Raw genomic sequence first — 15,152 nt, forward strand, 5'->3', positions numbered from 1 at the left:
AGGACTGTATCTTTGTGTACTTAAAGTAGGCAGTATTTCAATATGGCACCCAAAGCTTAAGTAACAACAACAACAACAAAATAGGTTAGTTGGGATTCATCAAAGTATGTTTGTGCATCAAAGGATACTGACAAGAATGTGAAAAGACAAGCCACAGAATGGAAGAAAATGTTTGTAAATCATGTATCTGACAGATACCTTATATCTATAATATATAAAGAACTCTAACAGCTCAATATAATGACAAATAACCCAGTTAAAATAAATGGGCAAAGTTTTGAATAGCCCTTTCTCTAAAGAAAACATTCAAAGGATCAATAAGCATGTGAAAAGATACTCAACATCATTATTCATTAGAGAAATGTAAATCAGAACCACAATGGGATATCATTTACCCACTAGAATGGCAAGCATTAAAAAGATGGACAGTGATTATCAGTTTTTCAAATTAACTCTTATTAAGTGGGACACGGGGTACCAGATGATGAGCCACATTTCAACAATAAACTGCAAAAGGAATTGAAGCAGAAAAGTTTATTCCTCACTGGTCCTTGAGGACATACCAGCATGCCTTAGGGTGTCACATGGAAAAGTTAAGGCACACTGCAGATAGTCAGCCCTGGAGTACATGCCTTTATTAGGGTTTGTGGGTGAGTGCTTTGGGGTTCCTGGACTAAGGCTAGATTCATTTCAAAAGAGCTGGATTTTGGTAAGCCATATGGGCGTCCACTGAAGAGGCATATAGGGATGGGCATGGAGAGGCAGGGATGACTATGGATCACAAAGGCTGTTGGGGAAGTCGTATCAGGAACTTGTAATTGCTTGTGACTGCAGATTTCTGTCTGGAGCATGCATTTGTGTGGGGATTAATGTCAGTTTAAAGTCCGTATGGGACTCTTGAGCAAACAAAATGAATGCTGAGTCGGCAGTACCATAGAAAAATTCAGCTTAAATTCTTCCACGCAAGTGTTGGCAAGGGTGTGACCTATTGGGGCACTCATACATTTTTGTTAGAAGTATAAAATAATCCAAATGCTTTGAAAGAGAGTTTTCCTATTCCTTAAAAAGATAAACATAAAATTTCATAGGATTCAGCAGTGCTACCCAGGTATATATGCAAGAGAAATGAAAATATACATCCTCAGGGGAAAAAAAAACTTGTATATGATTATTAATAGCAACATTATTCACAACAGCAAAAAGGTGGAAACAAACCAAATGTCCATAAAGTGATGAATGGTTAATCGAAATGTGATACATCCATACAATGAAAATCTAACTGGGCAATAAAAAGAAATGAAGTACTGACATACGCTATAAATATGGGTGATCCTTGAAAACAGTATGCTAAGTGAAAGAAGGTAGAAAAATCCACATTATATGATTCCACTTATATAAAATGTCTAGAATAGATAAATTTATAGAGACAGAGTAATAGTAACTTAGGGCTGGGGAGTAGATTTGGGTGGCTTGGGTGTGACTGCCAGTGAGAATGGAATTTCTTTTATGGAAGATAAATATGTTCTAAAGTTAGGTTTTAGTGATATTTGTACAATGCTTTGAATATACTAAAAACATTTAACTTTTAAAGAAGTATGTCTCAATAGAGCTGTGAAAGCAGTATAGAAGTTTTCTTGTTTCTTTGAAGGACAAGTTTGTCACATCCATTTTTTAAAAAAATTGAAGTGTAGTTGATTTACAATGTTGTGCTAGTTTTGGTGTTCAGCAAAGTGATTCAAGTTACACATATTTATGTATATTGTTTTTCGTATTCTTTTCCATTATGGCTTATTACAGGATATTGAATATCCCTGTGCTATACAGTAGGACCTTGTTTATCCATTCTATATGTAATAGTTCATATCTGCTAACTGCAAACTCTCGAGCCAACCTTCCCCCACTCCCTACCCCTTTGGCAACCACAAGACTGTTATCTATGTCTGTGAGTCTGTTTCTATTTCATAGATAAGTTCATTTGTGTCATGTTTTAGAGTCCACATATAAGTGACATCATATGGTATTTGTCTTTCTCTTTCTTTATGACTTTGCTTAATAAGATAATCTCCGGGTACATCCATGTAGCTGCCAGTGGTATTATTTCATTCTTTTTAATGTAATCGCCATTTCTTAAAAGAAGCAGCAGTTGTTTCCAGTGGTATTATTTCATTCTTTTTAATGTAATCTCCATTTTTAAAAAGAAGACAATTGTTTTCACACCAAATTTAACATTTTCACATTCTTCCACTGATATTGCTAGAATTACATTAAAATTTTTTTGTTAATGTTTTATTTCTACATTCCTCTATTTTCTGTTATTGCTTCTATGTTCTGTGCATTGAAGAAGGCAGATTATGAATTTTAAACTTATGTTTCTTATATTTTCTGCCTATATTATTACTGTGGTTTTACCCGTATTTTCTTTTATCCTCATTTTATATTTAACACTCTTAGTTGTGTTTTCTGATTATGGGATAATACCTTTTGGTAGACTGGAACTGGTTATATATACACAGTATATCTGTTTTAGAACTGTTTGGAGGCTGACTGAGTATTTTAACTGTCTCGTAGATTTTACTTTCCTTACTGGTATTGTAATGGCAGCAACAGAACCTATCGACATGGAATAGCTCGAGGCGCTGAAGCTCCTCTTCTTGATGACTTTGTCATGTCTTACCTTTTTGCTCAGGTATGATTATATTATCTTCATTGTACATGTGTTAAATTATAAATATCTTGCTGTATAGTATATTTCTTAATCTGGAAATTATTTGCATATGGGAAAATTGATGCTCTGTATGCATAGCAGGTGCAGAGAGGTAACAAAATTGAGTCTTTCATCACTAATGTTTAATCCCTTAGCTTTCGGATGTACGTGCATGTGTGCCAAGTCGTATCCGACTCTTTGCTGCGACCCAGTGGACTGTAGCCTGCCAGGCTCCTCTGTCAATGGGGTTTCCTAGGCAAGAATAATGGAGGGGGCTGCCATTTCCTACTCCAGGGGATCTTCCTGACCCAGGGATCAAACTGGCATCTCTTGTGTCTCCTGCATTGGCAAGCAGATTCTTTACCACTGATGCCATCTAGGAAGCCCATGGCTTATGGATAATAGATGCTAATTTATAAAGATTCCTAGAGTTGGCCCTTTGAATTTTCTTTTTTATTTTAGTGCTTTAAATGATTTTAAGAATTTACAAAGTTTAGACTGAGTTTTACAGCATGATTCATGTAGACCTAAGTGGCCGTAATATAGGACAGTGAAATTTCTTTAGGGGGATTTTAAAGAAATTCCTAAACAGTTTCAGACTTTTATTAGTGGGTAGCGAAATGTGAAGAAAGTCAGTAACTGCATAAAAAGTGAACTATCAATATACAGTAGTATGTGTAGCCCCTCATAGGAGGGGAGCTAGTTGTTGATACTTAGCCTAAAAACTGTGTTCCAGTTACTTGTTTATTAATACTGTATGATTTTTGTGGTATTTTAGAACATTTTAAAATGCTTTCTTGTTTATAACCTTGATTTAAACAGTAATTGAAATGTTTTGGCATTAAATTACTTTTGAGTCTATGTGCTGCAAGAGTGAGGAGTAGTTAGTAAAGAAAGAAATTAGTGCTTTTATGTAAAGATATGCTCTTGATATTCCCAAGGTATCCAGTCAAGTTCTAAATCAGATTTGCTAATATCATGGGAAGTAATCTCACAGATCCTCATAGCTCACATTTCTAAGATGTGTAGTAGATATAGTTGTTTATGAGCAACAGATTAAAGAATATTTCTTTTTTGCTGTATAGAGCAACTGACATTTTTTTGTGTGAAGGGATATAATATACTTAATAAAGTTTATTATTTCAGCCATTTTTTAGTGATCAAAGCAGTGCTTTAATTCAGGGAATTCATATTGTGCAGCCTTTGCCTCCATCCATCTCCAGAACATTTTTCATCTTCCCAAATTGAAACTTTTACCCATTAAAAAGTACCTCTTTGTTTCCTTCTCCCGACCTCTGGCAGCCACCTTTCTACTCTGTCTTTATTCATTTGTTTATTCCAGGTGAGCTCAGTTAAGTGGAACTATACAGCATTTGCTTTTTTGTGACAGGCTCATTTCTCTTATCATAGTATCTTCAAGACTCATCTGTGTTTGGAATGTGTCAGACTTTCCTTCCTTTTGAGGCTGAGTAATATTCTGTTGTATATACCACATTTTGTTTGCTCATGTCTCTGGAGAGTTGCTTTGCTTCTACTTTTTGGTACTTATGAGCAATACTGTAATGAACATGAATGTACAGATATCTCTGAGACCTTACTTTTAATTCTTTTGGATATATATCCAGAAGTGAGACTACTAGATCATATGGTAATTCTATTTTTAATGTTTTTAGGAACTACTATACTGTTTTCCATAGCGGCTGCACCGTTTTTACCTTACTGCCAGTGGCACACAAGTGTTCCTCACCAACACTTTTTGATAATGGCCATTCTGATAGGTGTAAAGTGATAATCATGTTGTGGTTTTGATTTGCATTTCTTTAATGATTAATTATGTAGAGCGTTTTTATAAGCTTATTGGCCTCTTGTATATTTTCTTTGGGGAAATTTCTGTTCAAGTCCTTTGCCCATTTCTTTAATCAGCTTATTTAGGGTTTTTTTTTGTTGTTGTTGTCTGGTTCTGGCTACTAACCCCTTATTAGATATATGATTTGCAGTGATTTTCTCCCATTCTGTGAAGTGCCTTTTCACTATTGACTATGTCCTGTGATGCACGAACATTTTAAATTTTGATGTAGTGCAATTTATCTATTTTTTCCTTCTGTTATCTATACTTTTAGTGTCAAATGCAAGAAATCATTGCCAAATCTATCATTGTAAAGCTTTCCCTCTTTATTTTTTATAAATATTTTATGGTTTTAGCTCTTATATTTAGATCTTTGATCTGTTTTCAGGGTTTTTTTTTAAAAAATTGTAGTTAATTTACAGTATGCTAATTTCTGCTGTACAGCAAAGCGATTCATATATCCATATATACACTCTTTCATAGCTCCCCAGATGGTACTAGTGGTAAAGAACCCACCTGCTTTACCATGTAGGAGACACAAGAGATGCAGGTTTGACTCCTGGGTTGGGAAGATCCCCTGGAGAAGGGCACAGCAACCCACTCCAGTATTCTTGCCTGGAGAATCCCATGGATGGGGGAACCTGGTGAGCTACTCCATAGGGTCATAAAGCGTCGGACACAACTGAAAAGACCTAGCATGCACACACGCACTTTTCATATTCTTTTCAATTATAGATTATCATAGGATATTGAATATAGTTCCCTGTGCTATACAGTAGAACCTTGTTATTTATCCATTCTCTAGTTTACATCTGCTAACCTGAAATTCCCAGTCCGTTCCCCCACCCTGTGGCAATCACATGTCTGTTCTGCATGCCTAAGTCTGTTTCTGTTCCATAGATAAGTTCATATTTTAGATTCCACTTATAAGGGATATCACATGGTATTTGTCTTTCTTTTTCTGACTTACTTCACTTCTGTGATAATCTCTAGATCTATCCATGTTGCTGCAAATGGCGTTGTTTCATTCCTTTTTATGGCTGAGTAGTATTCCATTGTATATACGTACCATACCTTCTTTATCCATTCATCTGTCAGGGGAGATTTAGGTTGTCTCTATGTCTTGACTCTTGTAGATAGGTTGCTGTGAACATTGGGGTACCTTTATCTTTCTGAATTACAGTTTTTTTCAGATATATGCCCAGGGGTGAGATTGCTGAATCATATGGTAACTCTGTTTTTAGTTTTTTTCCATACTGTTTTCCATAGTAGCAGTACCAACTTACATTCCCTTCAACAGTGTAGGAGGGTCCCCTTTTCTCCATACTCTCTAGCATTTGTTATTTGTTATTACGTTTTAATGATAGCCATTCTCACCAATGTGAAGTGAGATCTCAGTGTATTTTTGTTTTGCATTGTTCCTTTGTCCATGGAGTTTTCCAGGCGAGAATACTGGAGTGGGTAGCCGTTCCCTTCTCCAGGAAGTCTTCCCGACCAAGGGATCAAACCTGAGTCTCCTGCATTGCAGGCGGATTCTTTACCATCTGAGCCACTAGGGAAGCCCAACAATGAGTGATGTGGAGTGTCTGTTCGTGTGCCTGTTGCCCATCTGTATGTCTTCTTTGGGAAATGTCTAGCTCTTCTGCTCATTTTTCAATTGGTTTATTTGTTGTTTTGTTATTGAATTGTACGAGCTATGTGTATATTTTGGAAATTAAGCCTGCTAGTTGCATCATTTGCAGGTATTTTCTCCCATTATATAGGTTGTCTTTTTGTTTTGTTTACATTTTGCTTTACTATGTAAACGCTTGTAAGTTTGATTAGGTCCCATTTATTTATTTTTACTTTTTTACTTCTATTGCCTTGACAGACTGACCGTAGGTAGGATTTATGTCAGAATGTTTTGCTTATGTTTTCTTCTAGGAGTTTTATGGTGTCATGTCTTATATTGAAGTTTTTAAACCATTTTGAGTTTATATTTGTGTATGGTATGAGCATGTGTTCTAGTATTGATTTATATGTGGCTATTAACTCTCCTAATACTACTTGGCTGAGGAGACTTTTTCCCAATTATTCTTGTCTCCTTTGTTGAAGATCAGTTGCCCATAGGTGTGTAGGCTTATTTTTGGGCTCTCCATTCTGTTCTGTTGATTTGTATGTCTGTTTTTGCACCAGTCCCATGCCATTTTTATTAGTGTAGCTTTGTAGTAATGTCTGAAGTCTGGGAGGGTTATGACTCTTGCTTTGTTCTTTTTCCTTAGGATCACTTGCTTTGTTATTTTTCCTTAGGATTATTTTGGTAATTCTGGGTCTTTTATGGTTTCATATAAATTTGAATATTATCTGAGAATTCCTTGGCAGTCCAGTGGTTAGAACTTGGTGCTTTCACTGCCAGGTCCTGGGATTAATCCCCAATTGGGAAACTAAGATCCTGAAAGTTGCATGGCATGGCCAGAAGAATTAGGATGATTCCTTTTAGTTTGTGAAAAACGTCATGGGTAATTTGAAGGGATTGTGCTAAATAAATCTGTAGATTTCTTTGGGTAGTATGACCATTTTAACAACATTTATTCTTCCATTCTAAGTACATAGGATATCTTTCTGTGTCTTTGAATAATCTTTAATTTTCTTTATTAATGTTTTATAGTTTTCAGCATATAATGCTTTTACCTCCTTGATCAGATTTATTCCTAAGTATTTTATTTTTTTGAATAAAATAAAATTTTGTTTCAAAAGCAAGTTTGTTTTAACATGCTCTTTGATATATCACTGTTAGTGTAAAAATGCAACCAAATTCTGTATGTTAATCTTATATCCTACTACCTTGCTGAATTCTTTTATTAGTTCTAGTAGTTTTTGTGTGGAGTCTTCAGAGTTTTCTGTATGTAGTGTCATGTCACCTGCATGTAAGGACAGTCTTATATTTTGAGGTAATTTTTATATGCTGTAAGGTAAGGGTCCATCTTTATTGTTTTGCATGTGGATATCCAGTTTTTTCAGCACTATTTGTTAAAAAGGCTATTCTTTTTCTGTTGAATGGTCTTGGCACTCTTGTCAAAACCATTTGACTGTTAACCAACTTTTACGTAGCTCCCTTTGTTTCGGTAGTCATTAAGGAAAGAGAAACAAGCTTCTGAGAATAGGGTACTATGAAATTATGACTTTCTGCTGCTTTTATGATTGTATTATTTCATCTGTTATGCATATATGGTTTATTTGGTGGCATGCTAGTTAAGTCCCATTGATAGGCCAGGTTTTCCTAAACTATTCATTGAGCTACATTACCATAATATTAGTATTATGATATCTCATACTTTTGATCTAGAAAAATGATAGGTGATTTCCAATTTTATCTTTCTAGAAGGGATTTTTCTTATCTAGGATGGCAAAATAATTTCATAATAGAGTCCTATTGTGTCTGGACACTACCACATGCAATTTTCTATTACTTAGTATCTCTACTTCTCTAAATCCATGCCCAGAAAATAAATAAGGTAATAGTTACTTATTCTTAGATTATATTGATATCAGATTAGACTTTATGCATGTTTTAGACTAAATACAGCTAATTTTTTACTATAACTGTTTTCTTTCTTTCTTTCTTTTTTCCTGGCTGAATGTAGATAAAATTTCTTGGTTCAAATGTCAGCTGCCTACATGAGAAACTACTTTTCTACAGTTTTACTTAAATGAGTCAGTTAAGTGAATCAGTTTTATTGATGGTTAAGAAGGCTAGTTTAAAATTTTGGCATTATATGCTTTGGCATTTGGGACTCTTTCATTTGTACTTTTTTCTAATGGTTATTTGGCTGATTCTGTTGTTAGCACTGTTGTTAGCACTGCACTAATTTTTTCATATGTTTATTGCCTTTTGGGCATGAGTTCCACAGGATATTCTCATAAACAGAATTTATTATACTCTGGTCCCATATAATATATGAAACGGAAGCAAACTATTAAAAATAATCTACCTAGCCTTTGGTTATCTGTGGCTTTTTTAAATCAAGAATGATTTACTTGCCTATTTGCAGAAGTGGGACGAAATTAGTATTTGAAATTGAGCAAAAAGAAATATCCTTCTGTGAGTCAGTTTTGCCTTATCAATATTGAGGCCTTTGTTTTGGATGGGTGTGTGTATGTGTGTACTTACTGGTTATTTCATGGTTTGTGCCTTTTAGGTAGTATATTTCTTTTCTTATACAAAAATATTTTCTAATTTGAAAGTTAGCTACCAGATATACTTTTCAGTTCAGATCAGTCGCTCACTCGTGTCCGACTGTTTATGGTCCCATGATTGCAGCACGCCAGGCCTCCCTGTCCATTACCAACTCCCGGAGTTCACTCAAACTCACGTCCATAGAGTCGGTGGTGCCATCCAGCCATCTCATCCTCTGTTATCCCCTTTTCCTCCTGCCACCAATCCCTCCCAGCATCAGAGTCTTTTCCAATGAGTCAACTCTTCGCATGAGGTGGCCAAAGTACTAGAGTTTCATCTTTAGCATCACTCCTTCCAAAGAACACCCAGGACTGATCTCCTTTAGGGTGGACTGGTTGCATCTCCTTGCAGTCCAAAGGACTCTCAAGAGTCTTCTCCAACACTACAGTTCAAAAGCATCAATTCTTCGGCGCTCAGCTTGCTTTACAGTCCAACTCTCACATCCATACATGACCACTGGCAAAACCATAGCCTTGACTAGACGGACCTTTGTTGGCAAAGTAATGTCTCTGCTTTTCAATATGCTATCTAGGTTGATCATAACTTTCCTTCCAAGGAGTAAGTGTCTTTAATTTCATGGCTGCAGTCACCATCTGCAGTGATTTTGGAGCCCCCCAAAATAAAGTCTGACACTGTTTCCTCTGTTTCCCCATCTATTTCCCATGAAGTGATGGGACCAGATGCCATGATCTTCGTTTTCTGAATGTTGAGCTTTAAACCACCTTTTTCACTCTTCTCTTTCACTTTCATCAAGAGGCTTTTAGTTCCTCTTCACTTTCTGCCATAAGGGTGGTGTCATCTGCATTATCTGAAGTTATTGATATTTCTCCTGGAAATCTTGATTCCAGCTTGTGCTTCTTCCAGCCCAGAGTTTGTCATGATGTACTCTGCATACAAGTTAAATAAGGTGACAATATACAGCCTTGATGTACTGCTTTTCCTATTTGGAACTAGTCTGTTGTTCCATGTCCAGTTCTAACTGTTGCTTCCTGACCTGCAGACAGATTTCTCAAGAGGCAAGTCAGGTGGTCTGGTATTCCCATCTCTTTTAGAATTTTCCACAGTTTATTGTGATCCACACAGTCAAAGGCTTTGGCATAGTCAATAAAGTAGAAATAGATGTTTTTCTGGAACTCTCTTGCTTTTTCCATGATCCAGCAGATGTTGGCAATTTGATCTCTAGTTCCTCTGACTTTTCTAAATCCAGCTTGGACATCAGGAAGTTCACAGTTCATGTATTGCTGAAGGCTGGCTTGGAGAATTTTGAGCATTACTTTACTAGCGTGTGAGATGAGTGCAATTGTGTGGTAGTTTGAGCATTCTTTGGCATTGCCTTTCTTTGGGATTGGAATGAAAACGGACTTTGCAGTCCTGTGGCCACCGCTGAGTTTTCCAAATTTGCTGGCATATTGAGTGCAGCACTTTCACAGCATCATCTTCCAGGATTTGAAGCAGCTCAACTGGAATTCCATCACCTCCACTAGCTTTGTTCGTAGTGATGCTTTCTAAGGCCCACTTGACTTCACATTCCAAGATGTCTGGCTCTAGGTGAGTGATCACACCATCGTGGTTATCCGGGTCGTGAAGATCTTTTTGTACAGTTCTTCTGTGTATTCTTGCCACCTCTTCTTAATATCTTCTGCTTCTGTTAGGTCCATACCATTTCTGTCCTTTATCGAACCTATCTTTGCATGAAATGTTCCCTTGGTATCTCTAATTTTCTTGAAGAGATCTCTAATCTTTCCCATTCTGTTGTTTTCCTCTTATTTCTTTGCATTCATCACTGAGGAAGGCTTTCTTATCTCTCCTTGCTCTTCTTTGGAACTCTGCATTCAGATGCTTATATCTTTCCTTTTCTCCTTTGCTCTTCGCTTCTCTTCTTTTCACAGCTATCTGTAAGGCCTCCTCAGACAGCCATTTTGCTTTTTTGCATTTCTTTCCATGGGCATGGTCTTGATCCCTGTCTCCTGTACAGTGGTACAAATCTCCATCCATAGTTCATCAGGCACTCTATCTATCAGATCTAGTCCCTTAAATCTATTTCTCACTTCCACTGCATAATCATAAGAGATTTGATTTAGGTCATACCTGAATGGTCTAGCGGTTTTCCCTAGTTTCTCCTGCTTTTAAGTGCATATTAATTTTTTAAAATAAAATTATTTTTTAAATTCATGTAAAACTTAATTTCATGAGACGTTATCATATGGAAGAAGGGAGATATGTGTATAAAATATGGATGATCTTTTCTCTTAGTTTAAGCCTTGGTTGGTATTTCAGCCATTATTATGGCTTTTACCTTTCTTATAAAGAAAATTGTTATTTTTAGAATACTGGTACTTTTAACCTTGCTCCCATTGCATATTTAGTCTAATTTTATCTGTGTCCCTAAATTGTCTAGATCAAAATCTTAGAATTTCTGTTTTTCCATTTTCTTAATTCTTTTACATATAATTATAAAGTTAATGGGTTTTTCAGACTCTTTTAGTGTTTTTTCTTCTATACAGCAAAGCCTTACTCTCTCATATTTGAACCATTACTGCAGCCTCTTCAAGAGTCTCCTTGAATACACTATTTTCTTAAAGTCCTTGTATTATTGCTGCTTCTACCAGTGAAACAGGCATGATGCTTTAAGAAAAGATACTTTATGAAATGGATACATTTAAGAAAATGGTTCTCTATTGCTTCTGGAATCCAGTTGTTGAAGAGTACCTGTAGTTTGACCCCAACTTGCTTTTCCAAGCCTAATTCGCTCGTTCACTTTACATGAATTATCTGCTCCAACCAAACTACTTTGCATCTCTGAACATGCCTTGTGCTTGCTTTTTGTGTCATTTCTTTTATTTCTGCATCCTGTTTTGTGTTAATCAAAAATTTCTTCCGGGACTTCTCTAGTGATCCAGTGGTTAAGAGTCCACCTTGTGGGGTGCAGGAGTCATGGGTTCAGTCCCTGGTCAGGAAACTAAGATCCCTCATGCCCTGCAGCAGCTGAGCCACAGATCCTGTGTGACACAACAGAGACCCAGTGCAGCCAAATAAATAAATAAATAAATATATTTTATAAATTTCTTCATATTCAAAGAATACATGAAATTTTCATGTTTTTTGCAAAACTTTTCCTAGTTACTGCTGCTAGATACAATCTCAACTTCTTTTAAGTTCCTAAATCATCTGTTGTGTGGTACTCACTATACAGTGTCTGACATTGTAATTTTTTTTTTTTTCAATTGTTTCACTTCCTGGTTACAGTTTAGTCTCCTTGGAGGCTGTGACTACATCTTATATTTCTTTGTAGCCAAAACAGTCCTTAGTACAATACTTTGAGCATATTTGGAACTCAGTGCATATTTAATTGATTAATACCTATTCTAATTTAGGTAATTTTGATGTTGAAGATGCAGTTTGAAGGTAGAATCAGTGAAATAGGCTGATAATTGGTAACCTAATTTAAATCTTTGCAAAAGAACTTAGACTAAAACTTTATGGCAAAGTGTTTCACAATCAAGGGAAGAGTTGACCTTGTTAAATGTATATGTTCTGAAAATTATGCTATAGATTAAAATATAATAATAGATTAAAATGTGATAGTGAAACTTAAGTATTTTCTTCTATATTTTGTTTTTACTTTAGTGGCGGCATGATTTTTTACATGGATGGATAAAAGTACCCGTGACTCATGAAACACAGGAAGAATGTCTTGGGATGGCAGTGTTAGATATGATGAGAATAGCCAAAGAAAAGAATCAAACGCCACTGGACATCTATAGCTCTATCAGGTAATTTTCTTATGCAAATCCATATGAGTATGACTAGTTATAGTTTTTGTATAACTTACTTGTTTTTTTCCAGTTTGCCTGTATTTATTTTTTGGTGTTTTTTAAAAATTAAATGAAAAAAATTTTTAATTCCATAGATGCTTTAGGATTTCAGAAGTTTCAAACAAATGATTTTGTATGTTATCATAATAATCCTTTTTCCCTTCTACCTCTATAGAATTCCTCCTCCTTTCCCTCACCCCACCAGAAACCACTAGTTCATTTTCTGTATTTGTGAGTCTACTTTTTTGTTATGTTTACTAGTTTGTTGTATTTTTTAGATTCTGCGTATAAGTGATATTGTACACTATTTGTCTTTCTCTGTCTGGCATACTTCATTTAACATAATTCACTGCCAGTCCATCCATTTTGCTGCAAATGCAAATTTTCCTTCTTTTTTATGGGCTGAGTTATATTCCATTGTGTGCGCATGTGTGTATATACCACATCTTGTTAATCCATTCATTTGTTAATGGACACAGGGTTGCTTCTATACCTTGGCAATTGTAAACACTGCTGCTTGAACATTGGGTGCAAGTATCTTTTCAAATTAGTATTTTTGTTTCTTTTGCATTTATACCCAAGAGTAGAATTGCTGTGTCATGTGTTAATTTTAATTTTGATTTTTTGAGAAGCCTCCATACTATTTTTCACAATGTTGTACCAGTCTACATTCCTCTCTCACAAACATTTGATATTTGTATGATATTTTTTTTACTAATAGCCATTCTGGTGGGTGCAAAGTGACATGTCTTTGTAGTTTTAATTTGCATTTCCCTGATGATTAGCAGTATTGAGCATCTTTTCATGTGCCTGATGGCCATCTGCATTTTTTCTCTGGGAAAATGTCTATTCAGTTCTTAGGCGCATTTCTTAATTGGGTTGTTAGGTTTTCTGATGTTGAGTATATATGAGTTGAGAACTGACTCATTGGAAAAGACCATGATGCTGGGAAAGATTGAAGGCAAGAGGAGAATGGGACAACAGAGGATGAAATGGTTGGATGGCATCACCAACTTGATGGACGTGAGTTTGAGCAAGCTCCGGGAGTTGGTGATGGACAGGGAAGCTTGGCGTGCTGCAGTCCATGGGGCTGCAAAGAGTCGGACATGACTGAGTGAACTGAACTGAATCCTTTATCATTCATTTCATTTTCAAATATTTTATCCCATTCAGTAGGTTGTCTTTTCATCTTGTTGATGGTTTCCTTTGCTATGCAAAAAATTTTAAGTTTAATTAGGTCCCATTTATTTATTTTTTCTTTTGTTTTCTTTGCTTTAAGAGATGAATACCAAAAAATATATACTGTTATGATTTATGTCAGGGTATTTTTTACCTGTGTTTTCCTTGAGGAATTTTATAGTATGCAGTCTTACATTTAGACTTTTAATTCATTTAGACTTTTAATTCAAAATCCATTTTGAGTTTATTTTTGTACGCTTGACATATAACATTATAAGGTATTTAAAGTGAACATCTACCTATATATTGTAAAACTGTTCCCTCTTTATTAATGTATCTATCACCTCACATAAATATTTCTTTATTCATTTATTGTGAGAACTTACATTCTACTCCTTTAGCAAGTTTCTGTTATATAATACAGTGTTATCAGTTATTGTCAGGTTTTACATTAGCTCCTTAGGCCTTATTCATGTTATAACACATCCAGCAGATTCTTAGACATGTGATCCACAGACTCAGAATTATTCTTCTTTATCTTGAATTCTGACAGTCATGTCTAATATGATTTTTTGAAATGCTACTCCTATTGCCCATCTTTAATGGCTATAAGACTTATACTCCTTTTGAAGCTATGTATGACTACTGTAAGGATGCTTTAATTTTTTTTTGAAGTTTGAAGACTAAACATTTGTTTTACATATTATATATACCTACCTGATTATAAGTTTGAATATGTCATGAATGTGGTTAAAATTCTCTTTATTCCTAGAAATCCTTCTCTCAGTAACTGGCTTTTGTCCCTCTTTTTATGACTGCCCTCGTGTTAAATACCCAGTTTGCAGGTTATCAGTTTCTATGTTTCCCTCTTTGGTTTTAGGTATTCTTGTTTTGTTTTCAAATGTGTGTTAGTCCTTAGTCCTATTAGTCCTTAATGTCTACTACATCTAAGGGTGTAGGCCGGCCATAGGGAATGATTTTAGGAACTCACTGAAGTTATCTTAAAGATTCCAACATCTAAAGAAAAAACAAAAATGTTTCTGTTTTCCAGTAAGGCCTTGATCTTTATTAAAATCCAGACAAACACCTCTTAGGATAATAACTTACTCATTCCTTTGTTCATTCATTTATTCATTTAACAACTATTTGTTGAATATCTGGTGTAGCAAGACCATAGTAGAACACAGTGAGTGTCTTAGATGTTGTCAGTAGAAACTGAAGGAATTGAAAGGGACATAGTTGAGGAACAGAGAAGCTTTGAGCCATTGAAAATGAATTTTTAAATATGAAGCCAACTCTAGACTTAAGCTATGGTGGAACATTATGGAGACATGATATTGTAAAAGTCTTGGCACGTTATAGATTATGGTTTCTTTGAGGTCAGGAATTGCA

General features: G+C 35.5%; 1 protein-coding gene across 2 annotated transcripts in view; it reads left to right on the top strand.

Annotated features, from left to right (window-relative positions):
• JAK2 (Janus kinase 2) overlaps window positions 1-15,152 on the top strand; it is a 115,988-nt gene that overhangs the window by 56,129 nt on the left and 44,707 nt on the right. For both annotated transcript variants that reach the window (XM_042243421.2, XM_004004357.5), the window contains exons 5-6: window positions 2,569-2,686; window positions 12,394-12,539. In XM_042243421.2, the coding sequence (XP_042099355.1) occupies window positions 2,569-2,686; window positions 12,394-12,539 (264 nt within the window). The remainder of the gene's footprint in view (window positions 1-2,568; window positions 2,687-12,393; window positions 12,540-15,152) is intronic.

The sequence above is a fragment of the Ovis aries genome, chromosome 2, assembly GCF_016772045.2.
Source record: "Ovis aries strain OAR_USU_Benz2616 breed Rambouillet chromosome 2, ARS-UI_Ramb_v3.0, whole genome shotgun sequence".
Classification (NCBI taxonomy): Eukaryota; Metazoa; Chordata; class Mammalia; order Artiodactyla; family Bovidae; genus Ovis; species Ovis aries.